Source organism: Arachis ipaensis, chromosome B4 (assembly GCF_059453495.1).
Source record: "Arachis ipaensis isolate K30076 ecotype BB chromosome B4, ASM5945349v1, whole genome shotgun sequence".
NCBI classification, from domain to species: Eukaryota; Viridiplantae; Streptophyta; class Magnoliopsida; order Fabales; family Fabaceae; genus Arachis; species Arachis ipaensis.
This window is the reverse complement of record NC_142439.1, coordinates 114816979-114832240: the sequence shown is the minus strand read 5'-3', so window position 1 is coordinate 114832240 and position 15262 is coordinate 114816979. Positions and strand designations below refer to the sequence as shown.

Below are 15262 nucleotides of genomic sequence, written 5' to 3'. Positions count from 1 at the left end.
CGGAAGTGATAAGCTTCTTAGGTTTAGTTGGATATTACCGGAGATTTATCGAAGGATTCTCCTGGATTGCGCTACCGATGATGAAATTAACAAGGAAAGAAGTGCCATTTGTGTGGACGTCGGAGTGTGAAGAGAGTTTTCAGACTTTGAAGCAGAAGTTAACTTTAGCACCTGTTTTAATCCTACTGGAACCGCACGAACCGTTTGAAGTATATTGTGATGCGTCGCTAAAGGGTTTGGGTTGCGTGTTGATACAACATCGGAATGTGGTGGCTTACGCATCGCGTTAACTGAGACCGCATGAGGTGAATTACCCCACTCATGACTTGGAATTAGAGTTGATTGTGTTTGCATTGAAGATTTGGTGACACCACTTGTACGGAGTAAGGTTTAGTGTCTTTTCTGATCATAAGAGTCTCAAGTACATCTTCGATCAGAAAGAGCTTAATATGCGTCAGAGGAGATGGATGGAGTTGCTAAAGGATTATGATTTTGAGCTAAGTTATCATCCTGGAAAGGCGAATGTGGTAGCAGACGCTTTGGGTCGGAAATCTTTAACAATTGCTTGGATGAGAATCAAGGAGGAGGAGTTAGTGGATAAGTTTGTGAATCTTAAGCTGGATATCGGTGAAGTTGCCGGAAGAGCTTGTTTGAACTAGTTACAAATCTCAAGCACGTTTAAATCAGAGATACAAAGGGATCAGTAAGATAAGCAAAAGTTTCAGCAATTGCTTCAACCAGTTGGTGATAAGAGGCGTGAAGAATTCACTAAGGATGGTGAAGGATTGTGGAGATATAAGGGGAGGATTTGCATACCGGATATTAGGAGTTTGAGGCAAGACTTATTTTCAAAAGCTCATAACAGTGAATTTTCTATTCATCCCAGAAGTACGAAGATGTATTATGACTTGAAGAAGATGTTCTGGTGGCCTGGGATGAAGGGTGATGTAGCAACATTGGTATCCAAGTGTTTAACGTGCCAAAAGGTGAAGATAGACCATCAGAAATTGCCGGGAATGCTACAGCCTCTTGAGATTCCTCAGTGGAAGTGGGAAAGAATTGCAATGGATTTTGTGACCGGTTTACCGAGGACTAGGTCGGGATTTGATATAATTTGGATGATCGTGGATTGCTTAACCAAATCTGCTCACTTTCTGCCTATCCGAGTAAACTGTTCTATGGAGGAGTTAGCAAGATTGTACATCAAGGAGATAGTAAGGTTGCATGGTGTGCCGTCGAGCATAGTGTCGGACCGTGATCCCCGATTCACATCAAGGTTTTGGGGAGCTTTCCAAAGAGCTTTCGGTACGAAGCTATGTCTCAGTACCGCATATCATCTGCAAATCGAGATGGACAGTCGGAAAGGACTATTTAGACGTTAGAAGATATGCTCAGAGCATGTGTGTTGGATCAACCCGGGAGTTGGGATCGTTACATGCCATTGGTGGAGTTTGCATACAACAACAGCTTTCATGCAAGCATTGGGATGGCTCCGTATGAAGCCTTGTATGGACGAAAGTGCCAATCTCCACTTTGTTGGTACGAATCTGGTGAAGTAAGTGTATTGGGTCCAGATTTGATACCGGAAACTATTGAGAACATTAAGAAGATTCGTGCAAGGATTCTAACTGCTCAGAGTCGACAGAAGAGCTACGCGGACCAGAGAAGGAAACCGCTAGAGTTTGAAGTGGGAGAGCATGTATTTCTTCGGGTGACACCGACAACTGGGATTAGAAGAGCAATCAAGACTAAGAAGTTGAAGCCAAGATACATAGGACCGTTTAAAGTTCTAAGACAATTCGGGCTGGTAGCGTATCAAGTAGCTTTGCCACCTCATCTGTCTAACTTGCATGACGTATTCCACGTGTCACAACTCCGCAAGTACATGTCGGATGCGGCTCATGTGTTGGAGCCTGAGTCGGTGGAGTTGAGGGAAAACTTAACCTTCCAAGTAACGCCAATGAAGATCGATGACACTAGTGTGAAGAAGCTGCGAGGAAAGGACGTTTCATTGGTTAAAGTTGCTTGGGAGCGAGCAGGAGTAGAAGAGCATACGTGGGAATCAGAGTTTGAAATGCAAAAGGATTATCTCAAGTTTTTCTCAGGAAATTCAAATTTTGAGGGCAAAATTTCTTATTTGGTGGGGAGAATGTAAGAACCGCAACTAATCAACCGGTTAATTAAGTAATTAATATTGCACAAATTAGATTCCAAAAAGTTAGAGTGAGAATTTGAGGATTTAAAGGTGATTTTTGGACTCAGTAGGTTTTTCTGGGTCAGAAAATGTGCTTTCTGTGAAAAACCGTGAAAAACTGCGAACCAGTAGTTGAACCGGTTGAACCGGTTTAAGTCTTCCTGGTACCGCATGAGAAAAAGTGAAAACCGTCAAAAACCATAGAAAATGTTAGAAACGGAAAACCGGGCATTAATTTTAAAGGTTTGACCCGAAGTTGGGCCAAACGGGCTAAAAACGCTAACGGATTGGACCGGGCCTAAGTTTGGCCCAAGCCCAACATATAAAAAGCTCATTGAGTGAATCAAACTAGCCACATCTCCATTAAACACACACACACACACTTCAGAAATAGAAAGGGGAGGAGGGGAAGAAGAGAACACTATTCACACCTCTCTTCTCTTCGCGATATCTTGAGCTACGGTGCTCCGATTTGGGTGCCGTCAGTGGCTACGTGTTCCTTGTGAAGAGCTCTATAAAACCCATGTATAAAAATGGTAAGGAAAGCTCGAAATCCCTTCATTTCTTCTCCTCTAAATTTCGGGTTTCTAGGGTTTTAGATTAAATGAGTTTTTGTGATTTTGGATGTTTAGGTTTGCTCTAATCCTTGCTTAGCATTGGGTTTTGACATCCAAATCTATTGGAAAAGGTAATAGCCACCAAACCCTTGTAAATTTATGTTTAATTGGAACCCTAGGTTGATTTGAGGTGATTTATATGCATATAGTTTGATTACTGTGGCTTTGGGAGCTAATGGAACTTATTTGTGCTTATTGGAGTGGAATTGAGAGCTTGGATTATGGTTGGGAGCTTGTTTGGGCTAAATCAGAGTTTTGGCGCATATAGGGAATCGGCCAAGGTATGGTTTCGGTTTCCTCTATGTAGTATATAATACGCACGGACACTTAGGCTAGTGACCCATAGGATAGGTTTGGAATTTATATGTTGTTGATAATTGTTTGAGTTGTTGATGTTGTAAATATTGATTGAGATAATGGGGTTGGAATATGATGTATGATGAACTTGTATGAATATGTATCTTAGTCATTAATATGGAGTAGGAATGAGTTGATGAGAAAGATTGATATTGATGAAATAAGAAATTGTGAATGTGTTGGTCGGAAATTGCTTAATGTGTTGGATTTTGATGAGAAAAGAAGTTTTGAAAGGTTTGGTATAGGTTGGAACGTGTATGGTAAGAAATGGTGGTAATTGTGAAGTTTGGTAAAATTAGGTTTTTGGTGAACTTTGTTCGATCATAACTTTTGCCTCGGTTTTCGAAATTGATTGAAATTTGTTTAGAATTAAAGATCTTTGAAAACCCCTTTAAATCGATATAAAGTTTGTGAAAATTGGAATTTTGTAGAGGAAGTTATGATCATTCAAAATTTGTGTTAAAAATCTGAAATTCTGCTAAGTTGCAGAATTTCATGATTTCTGATATGTGCGAGCGCACACCCTTGTGCGGATGCACAACCTGCGAAAATTTTGATCTGTGCGCATGCACAGGCAGAAAAATGCATTCTGTTTGCAGCGCTAGCACAGCTTGTGCGCTCACATATCTAAGGAAGAATTTCAACATGTGCCGATGCACAAGTCTGTGCGGACGCACACGTTGGGAAGGCCAGTCTGTTGGGGGCGCTGGCACAGGTTGTGCGAGTGAACAGATCTTGGAAAATTTGACACCTGTGCGTACGCACACCCATGTGCGTGCGCACACATTTTAAAACTCACCAGAGCGTGTGCGCGCACACCCTTGTGCGGCCGCACACGCCTTGTTTCTCAAATTTTACTTTATTTTCAACTATTCTACCTTCCCAACAAGGTTGTAAGCTTCTCTAACACCATTTTAGGACCCTTGGGCCTAGTTTTATACTTTTAAAACATTAGGAAAGATTTTAGGGGAGTTAAATGACATTAATTAGATAACTTAGAAAATGGAGGTCTAGGTTTCTGGCATGCCGAGGGTGGCTTGATGTTATGTGATGTATGGTTGATGTATGAGACGAGAATTGAGGAACTATTGAGTTCGGAATTTGAGCTACTTCTTTAATCGGGCTTTTAGATTATATTATTCCTTCTATATATATTATGTATGAGCTTAGAACTGTCGTAATCTCTGATTAACCTTGGCTTTACGACGCGAGATAAAGCTTAGGCTAATTAGGGTGTTAAGATCCCAACTCGCCAGCTGGTCCAAAACATAAGCCCTCAACATATCTTTTAGGGTTTGGATCATCCTCTCAGATTGGGCATCTGTTTGAGGATGGTAAGTCGTACTCAAGCTTAATCGGGTTCCAAAAGCTCTCTGAATTGCACCCCATAACCTTGAAATGAAACAGGAATCTCTGTCAAAAATTATAGTGGTAGGCACACCGTGAAGTCTCACAACTTTATGTATAAACTTGCTAGATCCTCAAGGGTATAGTTCATCCGAATGGGTAAAAAGTCAGCCGACTTTGTCAGTCGATCCACAATTACCCAAATAGCATCAAAACTAGCTCTAGTTCTTGGCAATCCCGATACAAAGTCCATCGTAGTGCTTTCCCATTTCCATTGTGGAATCTCTAATGGTTGCAAAGTCCCAGAAGGTCTCTGGTGTTCAATCTTCACTTTCTGACAAGTTAAACACTTTGAAACATGTAATGCTACGTCGTTCTTCATTCCCGGCCACCAGAACATTGCTTTTAGGTCTTGATACATCTTAGTGCTTCCCGGATGAATAGAGAATTCGCTTTTATGCGCCTCCCTCAAAATATCTTGCCGTAAGGTCCTAACATCCGGTACACAAATTCTACCCTTGAACCTCCATAACCTGTCATCGGCTCATGATACTCTCCATCGCTTCCCTTGTTCAATTGCCGGCCATACCTTCTGCAATTCCTTCTCGTCCTGCTGAGCTTCTTCAATCCTGGACTTAAAGTCACTCGAAATTTGCAATTGACTCAAGCACAGAGTTCCAGACACTTCTTGAGCACCTATCTTTAGGCTCTCAAATGCTTTAAGTAATTCCTCTTCTCGAAGCATCATCCAGGCAGCACACAATGATTTCCTACTTAAGGCATCCGCCACATCAATTGCTTTTGTCGGATGGTAATTCAGTTCAAAGTCGTAATCCTTCAGTAACTCCATCCACATCCTCTGCCGCATATTCAGTTCTTTCTGATCAAAGAGATATTTCAAGCTCTTGTGATCAGAGAAAACTTGGAACTTAACCCCATAGAGGTAATGCCTCCACACCTTCAGTACAAACACAACTGCAGCAAGTTTCAGGTTGTGCGCGGGTAATTAACTTCATGATGTCTCAACTGTCGTGAGGCATACGCCACCACATTCCAATGCTACATCAGCATGCATCCTAGACCATTTACTGAGGCATCACAGTACACCTCAAATGGTTCATTCGGCTCAGGTAACACTAATACAGGTGCAGTGGTCAATTTTTGCTTCAACGCCTGAAAACTCTTCTCACACTTAGAAGTCCAGACAAATGGTGCATCTTTGCGGGTAAACTTCGTCAATGGCAAACCTATTTGAGAAAAGCCTTTGATGAATCTCCGATAATAGCCAGATAATCCTAGAAAACTCGTTATCTCAGTTACTGAGGTCGGTCCCCTCCCCCCCCATTCCATCACTGCTTCCACCTTAGAAGGATCTACCGCTATCCCCTGTTTACTCACTACATGGCCAAGAAACTTCACCTCGTTCTTCCAGAACTCACATTTAGACAGTTTTGCGTAGAGTTTCCTTTCCTTGAGAATCTATAACATAGTTCTTAAGTGTTCCGCACGCTCTTCCTTGGTCTTAGAATAAATTAGTATATCATCAATGAAGACGACAACGAACTTATCAAAAAATGGGCAAAAAATTCTGTTCATATAGTCCATAAACACTGCAGGAGCGTTCGTCAACCCAAAAGATATTACAGTGTACTCGTAATGACCATAACGAGTCCTGAAAGTGGTCTTAGGGATGTCTTCATCTCTTACCCTTATCTGGTGATAACCGGATCATAGATCAATCTTAGAGAAAACTACGACTCCTTATAACTGATCCATGAGATCGTCAATCCTCGGCAGTGGGTACTTATTCTTTATTGTGACCTTATTTAGTTTCCTGCAATCTACACAGAGATGCATACTCCTGTCTTTCTTCTTCGCCAGTAACACCGGTGAGTCCCACGGAGAAACACTAGGTCAGATGAAGCGTTTACCCATTAAGTCTTCCAGCTGAGCCTTGAGCTCGGCCATTTCTAAAGGTGACATCCTATAAGGGGCAATAAAGATTGGCCCTGTCCCAAGCACCAATTCAATCGCAAACTCAACCTCTCAGGAAGGAGGGAATTCATCAATGTCGTTTGGAAACACTTCAGAAAATTCACAAACAATCAGAATCTGCTCTAAACTTTGTTCCTCCCCGAAAACACCCGTAGTTAACAGCATAACACCCTGACATTCATATTCAGAATAGCTTACTGTCATGGAGTTCAAATAATAGCTATTCACTACTACCGGCCCTTTCGATCCTTCTGACATAAAGTACAACGACTTCTCAGAACAGTCAAGCAAAACATGATTCTTAAATAACCAATCCAGTCCTAGAATGAGATCTAGACCAGTCATTGTTAAGAAAATCAGACCATGGATGAAATATCGCTGTTTAACTCGGAATGACACTTGTGAACAGCCTAACTTAGTCACAACAGCTTTCGAAGTAGCATTATACACATTCAGATCATAATCTAACACAACTATCTTTAGCTCTAATTCACTAGCCCTCTCAAATGCAATGAATGAATGAGTAGCTCTAGAATCAAATAAAGCATTCAAAGTTTTACCGGCTATTTCACATTTATCTCAGATAAGCGTACCAGACCCATCGGCACCTACAACTGAGGTAGTGAACACCCGACCAAGCTGCTGTGCTCTCCTAGTACCTTACCTCTGCTTCTCCAGACAGTTTGAGGCTTTATTCCCTGCCTTACCATAAGAGTAGCACAAGCCCCTTCTAGCTTTACATAGGACTCCCGGATGGTGACTTCCGCATCTAGCACATGCTCGCTCATTCACAGACTGCTTACCAAATCTTCTCCTCGGGTAACTGTTATTTTTAGGCCTTCTAAAACTAGCCTGGCCCTAAGTCTGACCCCTAGGAGCAAAACTTCTCCCTCGGTTATGCTGAAAAGGCCCCCTATGACTCCCATTCTCTGCAGCCACCTTTTTCACATAGTCTTCAGCAACTTTGCTCGTATTCACCAACTCTAAGAAAGTCCTGATCTCTATTGGTCCCACTGAGCTTAAGATATCACTCTGGAGTCCTCCTTCAAACTTAATGCACTTCTATTCCTCGAAGTCTCCCGGAGCTCCCTGACATATGCGCGAAATTCTACATAGTTCCTCAAACTTGTTTATATATTCAGACACGGACATAGCACCCTACTTCAGCTGTAGTAACTCAAGTTCCTTTGCCGTCCTTACAGAATTCGTAAAGTACTTCTTGTAAAATTCCACCTGGAAAGCATCGCAGGGGATAGGGTCATCACCCTACTGCAGGAGGTGTCGTGTACCCTGCCACCAATGCAATGCTTCCCCAGTGAGCTGATAGGTAACAAACTCGATACACTGCTCTTCAGGAACCAATTGTGCTTGCAGTGCTCTTTCCATGGCCTGAAACCAGGTATCTGCTTCAGTCGGATCGGTGGTTCCTCTAAAACCTGGCGGGTTGACTTTCAGGAATGCTGAGAGCATCATTGGCCCGTTTCCGCCATTTCCCCCATTATTATTATTATTCATCTGATTCCCAAATGCCTCAGCAGTGGCCTGCATAGCAGCATCCATATTCTCCAACGTCGTCATAAAGTTTACTAGGTTATTCGTGTTAGTTTTCAATTCCTGAGTACTAGTACGACCTCTCCCACAGCCTCGACCGCGTCCACGAGGCACCATCTGGTTCCTATACACACCAAACAATCGATATCAAGTTGATCAGTCTCAATATCGGAAGTCTAATGCATCAAAGTCCCAAATGCATGCTCATGATCGTTTATGCCAGTTATATCAGTTAGATATCCTAATAGCACATAGACACACAGACACAGAGAATGCACAGAAGCATAGCCAGCTCGTCCTCAAGCTCTACAGGAACGAACTGCTCTGATACCATAATGTAACACTCTACTAGACAGAGCCTTATGCTTAAGTCATAAGACAGAAATGGTAAAGTATTACGACCTCTAAAAGTAAAATTATATATATAATAATAGTGAAAAAGATTTTTAACTAGGAGCCTTTAAAGAAAAGAGTAAAACAAAATCATTAAATTGAAAAGTGCAACACTTCCAAATGCGATAACATAAGCGAAATAAGGTAAAAGATAGGCTAACATGGATATATATATATATATATATATATATATATATATATATATATATATATATAGAAGAGTGCCAAAAATACAGATAAAAAAGCTCAAGACTCGGTTCGCGAAGGTAACCGTAGCATATATATATATATGAGAACCCAAAAGAAACCCAAAATACAGAGTTACAGAACCTGTTTCTCCAAAATAACCTCTAAGAGTAGTTAATACAGTATATATATAAACAGTAGAGATAATAAGTATCTATATAAATACATACAACCAAAATAAAACCTCGAGAGATAGGGATCTTCGCTAAATCAGAAGCTTCCAGCATGCCTCAGCAAGGAGCTTCACGTCCTGTATCTGAAAACTACAAAATCCGCATGGGTGAGAACCAGAGGTTTTCAGCATAGTAACAATGCCCACATATCTAACATGTAATGTCCTGGGAATGCCTAAGGCAATCCTAGAACTTCTGACATATAATTAAAGCTTATAAACATAACTAAACCATAAAATAAAATAGGCAACTAGCTAACGATCTTCATACTATTCTAAATTTCTAATACTCCCCAATCTAACTCCTCCAAACCTCCCAACTGCCACCGGAACCAGCTGTTACAAATACATTTATTACAGACAAGAAAATCACAGGTAGAAAACATATATGGCAGATAAACAAATAGCAAGTAATTATAAGTCAATTAGGCATTTCGCATTCCAAATAAAACAATGAAACAAACAAATAGATGCATATGATGCATGCCTATCCTAGTGGCTGATGAGTCTCATCTGTCAGTTATAAAGCCAACCCGACAAGTCCTGGTAGCTAACCATTGGACTGTCCCTCTGTCGTGCATCCCCAACTCGAGTAATTCTCAATCATAATCATAATCATGTAACACCCACACTAGTGTTTATTCACGAGGGCGAACTTATCCGGAACTTTTATAGTGTCCGACCACACTTACGACATAGGGTCAGCAGAGTATCGAGTCTCAACCTAGAGCACGTGGTGGCTAGCCACTGCTTTCACCCAGAGAAACTCGTATCTCAGATAGTTGGAAGTGTATCAAATCACATTGTCAATCAACAATCATAAACATATACATACTCAGCCATAAATTAATATTTATCACAGCCATACGGCTCATAACATAATCCATAACCAGCCAAAATTCATTATCAAATACAGCTATTCAGCTCATGGCATACACAACACTTCCACCATCATCCTCAACAACTCATACAATCATCATTAACATGATTCATCATTAATTCTCCCCTTACTTCATCCACAAGTTACCACCTTTCCTAGCTTCTTCTCATTACTAGGCATATTATTAGGATTTGGGGCTAAAAGAATGAAAATAAAGGCTTAGAGGTTTGGAATTAGGTTTTAAAACACAAAACTCATTTTTGCTGAAAGCAGGGGTCACGCATACGCGTGAGCCACGCGTACGCGTAAGCGCGCACTTTGGCTCATGTCGCGTACGCAACACCCTTCCCATGTACGCACGCTTGCTAAACAGAAATCAATGGCCGCGTATAATGGGGTTCGCGTACGCAGAAACTTCAGGTTACTAGCCTAAATTTTCACAATACATTATATTTTAGATACGAGAAACCGAAACCATACCTTGGCTGATTCCCCGCGCAAACCCAAAACACCTCCAATTCAACTTTTTGCTCAAGCTTCCAAGGCTCAACACCTCCCAAACAGATTTTCCAGCACTAGAAGTCTACTTTCAAGCTTCCAAACCACATACATACATATTACCTAACATACATAATAGACACCCACATATACAAACTCAACACCCAAACACAAATCAAGAATTCCACTAGGGTTGAGAATTCTTACCATACCCAAGGATCAAAGAGGCAATATTAAGAGTTTTTCTCAAGTTAATTGGATCCTATAACATCAAAGAGTTCAAAATCTCAACACTTTTACTCAAGATTTTTGAAATCAAGGGCTGGGAAAATGGTGCACGAAATTGTGATCTCTGGTAATGGCTCCAAAAACTTGGTGCTCTAATCTCAATTCATAATTTGTCACAACTTTGATACAACTAACCAGCAAGTGCACTGGGTCGTCCAAGTAATAAACCTTACTTGAGTAAGGGTCGATCCCATGGAGATTGTTGGTATGAAGCAAGCTATGGTCACCTTGTAAATATCAGTCAGGCGGATAATAATTGATTATGGAGTTTTCGAAAATAATACTAATTAAACAGAAAATAAGGATAGAAACACTTATGTAATTCATTAGTGAGAATTTCAGATAAGCGTGTAGAGATGCTTTCGTTCCTCTGAATCTCTGCTTTCCCGCTGTCTTCATCCAATCAATCCTACTCCTTTCCATGGCTGGCTTTATGCAAGGGCATCACCGTTGTCAATGGCTACATCCCATCCTCTTGTGAAAATGGTCCAAATGCTCTGTCACAGCACGGCTAATCATCTGAGGTTCTCGATCATGCTGGAATAGGATTCACCCTCCTTTTGCGTCTGTCACTACGCCCAGCACTCGCGAGTTTGAAGCTCGTCACAGTCATTCAATCCCAGAATCCTACTCAGAATACCACAGACAAGGTTTAGACTTTCCGGATTCTCATGAATGCTGCCATCAATCTAGCTTACACCACGAAGATTCTGATTAAGAGATCCAAGAGATAATCATTCAATCGAAGGTAGAACGGAAGTGGTTGTCAGGCACGCGTTCATGGGGAATGATGATGATTGTCACGTTCATCACATTCAGGTTGAAGTGCGAATGAATATCTTAGAAGCGGAATAAGTTGAATTGAATAGAAAAACAGTAGTACTTTGCATTAATCTTTGAGGAACAGCAGAGCTCCACACCTTAATCTATGGAGTGTAGAAACTCTACCGTTGAAAATACATAAGTGAATATAGGGTAAGCATGGCCGAGTGGCCAGCCTCCCATGGAGGTCTAGAGATCTAAAAATGATCAAAAGATCAAAATATAATCCAAAGATATCTAATACAATAGTAAAAAGTCCTATTTATACTAAACTAGTTACTAGGGTTTACAGAAGTAAGTAATTGATGCATAAATCCACTTCCGGGGCCCACTTGGTGTGTGCTTGGGCTGAGCTTGAAGTCTACACGTGGAGAGGTCATTCTTGGAGTTGAACGCCAGCTTTTGTGCCATTTTGGGCGTTGAACTCCACTTTGCAACTTGTTTCTGGCGCTGGACGCCAGAATTGGGCAGAGAGCTGGCGTTAAACGCCAGTTTGCGTCATCTAAAATTGAGCAAAGTATGGACTATTATATATTTCTGGAAAGCCCTGGATGTCTACTTTCCAACGCAATTGGAAGTGCGCCATTTTGAGTTCTGTAGCTCCAGAAAATCCACTTTGAGTGCAAGGAGGTCAGAATCCAACAGCATCAGCAGTCCTTCTTCAGCCTCTGAATCTGATTTTTGCTCAAGTCCCTCAATTTCAGCCAGAAAATACCTGAAATCACAGAAAAACACACAAACTCATAGTAAAGTCCAGAAATGTGAATTTAACATAAAAACTAATGAAAACATCCCTAAAAGTAACTAGATTCTACTAAAAACATACTAAAAACAATGCCAAAAAGCGTATAAATTATTCACTCATCACAACACCAAACTTAAATTGTTGCTTGTCCCCAAGCAACTGAAAATCAAATAGGATAAAAAGAAGAGAATATACTATAAATTCCAAACTATCAATGAAACATAGCTCCAATCAGATGAGCGGGACTTGTAGCTTTTTGCCTCTTGAATAGTTTTGGCATCTCACTTTATCCATTGAGATTCAGAATGATTGGCATCTATAGGAACTTAGAGTTCAGATAGTGTTATTGATTCTCCTAGTTCAGTATGATTATTCTTGAACACAGCTATTTTATGAGTCTTGGCCGTGGCCCTAAGCACTTTGTTTTCCAGTATTACCACCGGATACATAAATGCCACAGACACATAATTGGGTGAACCTTTTCAGATTGTGACTCAGCTTTACTAAAGTCCCCAATTAGAGGTGTCCAGGGTTCTTAAGCACACTCTTTTTATGCTTTGGACCTTGACTTTAACCGCTCAGTCTCAAGTTTTCACTTGACACCTACACACCACAAGCACATGGTTAGGGACAGCTTGGTTTAGCCGCTTAGGCCAGGATTTTATTCCTTTAGGCCCTCCTATCCACTGATGCTCAAAGCCTTGGGATTCTTTTTATTTACCCTTGCCTTTTGGTTTTAAGGGTTATTGGCTTTTTGCTCTTGCCTCTTGGTTTTAAGAGCTTTTGGCTTTTTCTGCTTTCTCTTTTTTTTTTCTTTTTCTATTTATTTTTTTTTTCTGCAAGCTTTGTTCTTTGCTGCTTTTTCTTGCTTTAAGAATCATTTTTATGATTTTTCAGATTATCAAATAACATGTCTCCTTGTCATCATTCTTTCAAGAGCCAACATATTTAACATTCATGAACAACAACTTCAAAAGACATATGCACTGTTCAAGCATACATTCAGAAAACAAGAAGCATTGTCACCACATCAATATAATTAAACTAAGTTCAAGGATAAATTCGAAACTCATGTACTTCTTGTTCTTTTGATTTAAAACATTTTTTATTTAAGAGAGGTGATGGATTCATAGGACATTTATAACTTTAAGACAAAGTTACTACTACTAATGATCATGTAATGAAGACACAAACATAGATAAGCACTTAACATAGAGAAAACGAAAAACAGAGAATGTAAGAACAAGGAATGAGTCCACCTTAGTGATGGTGACGTTTCCTTCTTGAGGAACCAATGATGTCCTTGAGCTCTTCTATGTCTCTTCCTTGTCTTTGTTGCTCCTCCCTCATTGCTTTTTGATCTTCTCTTATTTCATGAAGGATGATGGAGTGCTCTTGATGTTCCACCCTTAGTTGTCCCATGTTGGAACTTAATTCTCCTAGGGAGGTGTTGATTTGCTCCCAATAGTTTTGTGGGAGAAAATGCATTTGAGGCATCTCCGGGATCTCATGGTGATGAGCTTCCTGCGCCTCTTGAGCTCCATGAATGGGCTCTCTTGCTTGCTCCATCTTTTTCTTAGCGATGGGCTTCTCTTCCTCAATGTGAATGTCTCCTTCTATGAATTCTCCAGCTGAGTAACATAGATGGCAAATAAGATGAGGAAAAGCTAGCCTTGCCCCAGGGGAGGGCTTTTCGGCTATTTTGTAGAGTTCAAGGGAGATGACTTCATGAACTTCTACTTCCTCTCCAATCATGATGCTATGGATCATGATGGCCCGATCCACAGTAACTTCAGATCGGTTGCTAGTGGGGATGATGGAGCGTTGGATGAACTCCAACCATCCTCTAGCCATAGGCTTGAGGTCCAGTCTTCTTAGTTGAACCGGATTGCCTTTGAAGTCAATCTTCCATTGAGCTCCTTCCACACATATGTCCATGAGAACTTGGTCCAACCTTTGATTAAAGTTGACCCTTCTAGTGTAGGGGCGCTCATCTCCTTGCATCATAGGCAAGTTAAACGCCAACCTCACATTCTCCGGGCTAAAATCTAAGTATTCCCCTGAACCATTGTAACATAATTCTTTGGATTTGGGTTCTTACTTTGATCATGGTTCCTAGTGATCCATGCATTGGCATAGAACTCTTGAACTATTAGGATGCCGACTTGTTGGATGGGGTTTGTTAGAACTTCCCAACCTCTTCTTTGGATTTCATGTCGGATCTCCGGATACTCATTTCTCTTGATTTTGAAAGGGACATCGGGGATCACCTTCTTCTTGGCCACAACATCATAGAAGTGGTCTTGATGAGCTTTGGAGATGAACCTTTCCATCTCCCATGACTCGGAGGTGGAAGCTTTTGTCTTCCCTTTCCCTTTTCTAGAGGATTCTCCGGTCTTAGGTGCCATCAATGGTAATGGAAAAACAAAAAGCTTATGCTTTTACCACACCAAACTTAGAATTTTGCTCGCCCTCGAGCAAGAGAAGAAAGAATAGACGAAGAAGAAGAAGAAAATATGGAGAGGAGGGGGGAGGTGTGTTTCGGCCAAGAAGAGAAAAGAGGGTTGTGTTGTGTGAAAATGAGGAAGAATGGAAGGTTATATATAGGGAAGGGAGGGGGTTAGGTTTCGGCCATATAGGGTGGGTTTGGGTGGGAAATTGATTTTGAATTTTGAAGGTAAGTGGAGTTTATGAGGTAGGTTTATGGGGAAGAGTGGATGGATGTGAGTGGTGAAGTGGTGATAGGGAAGAGAGATTGAGGTGATTGGTGAAGAAGTAAGTGGAGGTAGGTGGGGATCCTGTGGGGTCCACAGATCCTGAGGTGATCCTGTGGGGTCCACAAATCCTGAGGTGTTCAAGGATTTACAACCTTGCACCAAATTGGGCATGCAAAATGCTCTTGCACACAACTCTGGGCGTTCAGCGCCAGATTGGTGCTTGTTCTGGGCGTTGAACGCCCATTTGTTGCCCATTTCTGGCGTTGAACGCCAGAACCATGCTTGTTCTGGGCATTCAGCGTCAGCTCTTCTCCAGGGTGTGATTTTTCTTCTGCTGTTTTTGATTCCGTTTTTAATTTTTATATTTATTTTGTGACTCCACATGATCATGAACCTAATAAAACATGAAAAACAATGAAAATTAGATAAATAAACATTGG

At 41.1% G+C, this 15262-nt stretch overlaps 1 protein-coding gene across 1 annotated transcript; it reads left to right on the top strand.

Moving 5' to 3' along the window:
• The first annotated feature begins 1486 nt into the window (after window positions 1-1486).
• LOC110271545 (uncharacterized) lies at window positions 1487-3445 on the top strand. Its single transcript, XM_021122518.1, has 2 exons — window positions 1487-2094; window positions 3295-3445. Exons 1-2 carry the CDS (start codon window positions 1487-1489, stop codon window positions 3443-3445), a joined length of 759 nt encoding a protein of 252 aa, XP_020978177.1.
• Window positions 3446-15262: the final 11817 nt, after the last annotated feature.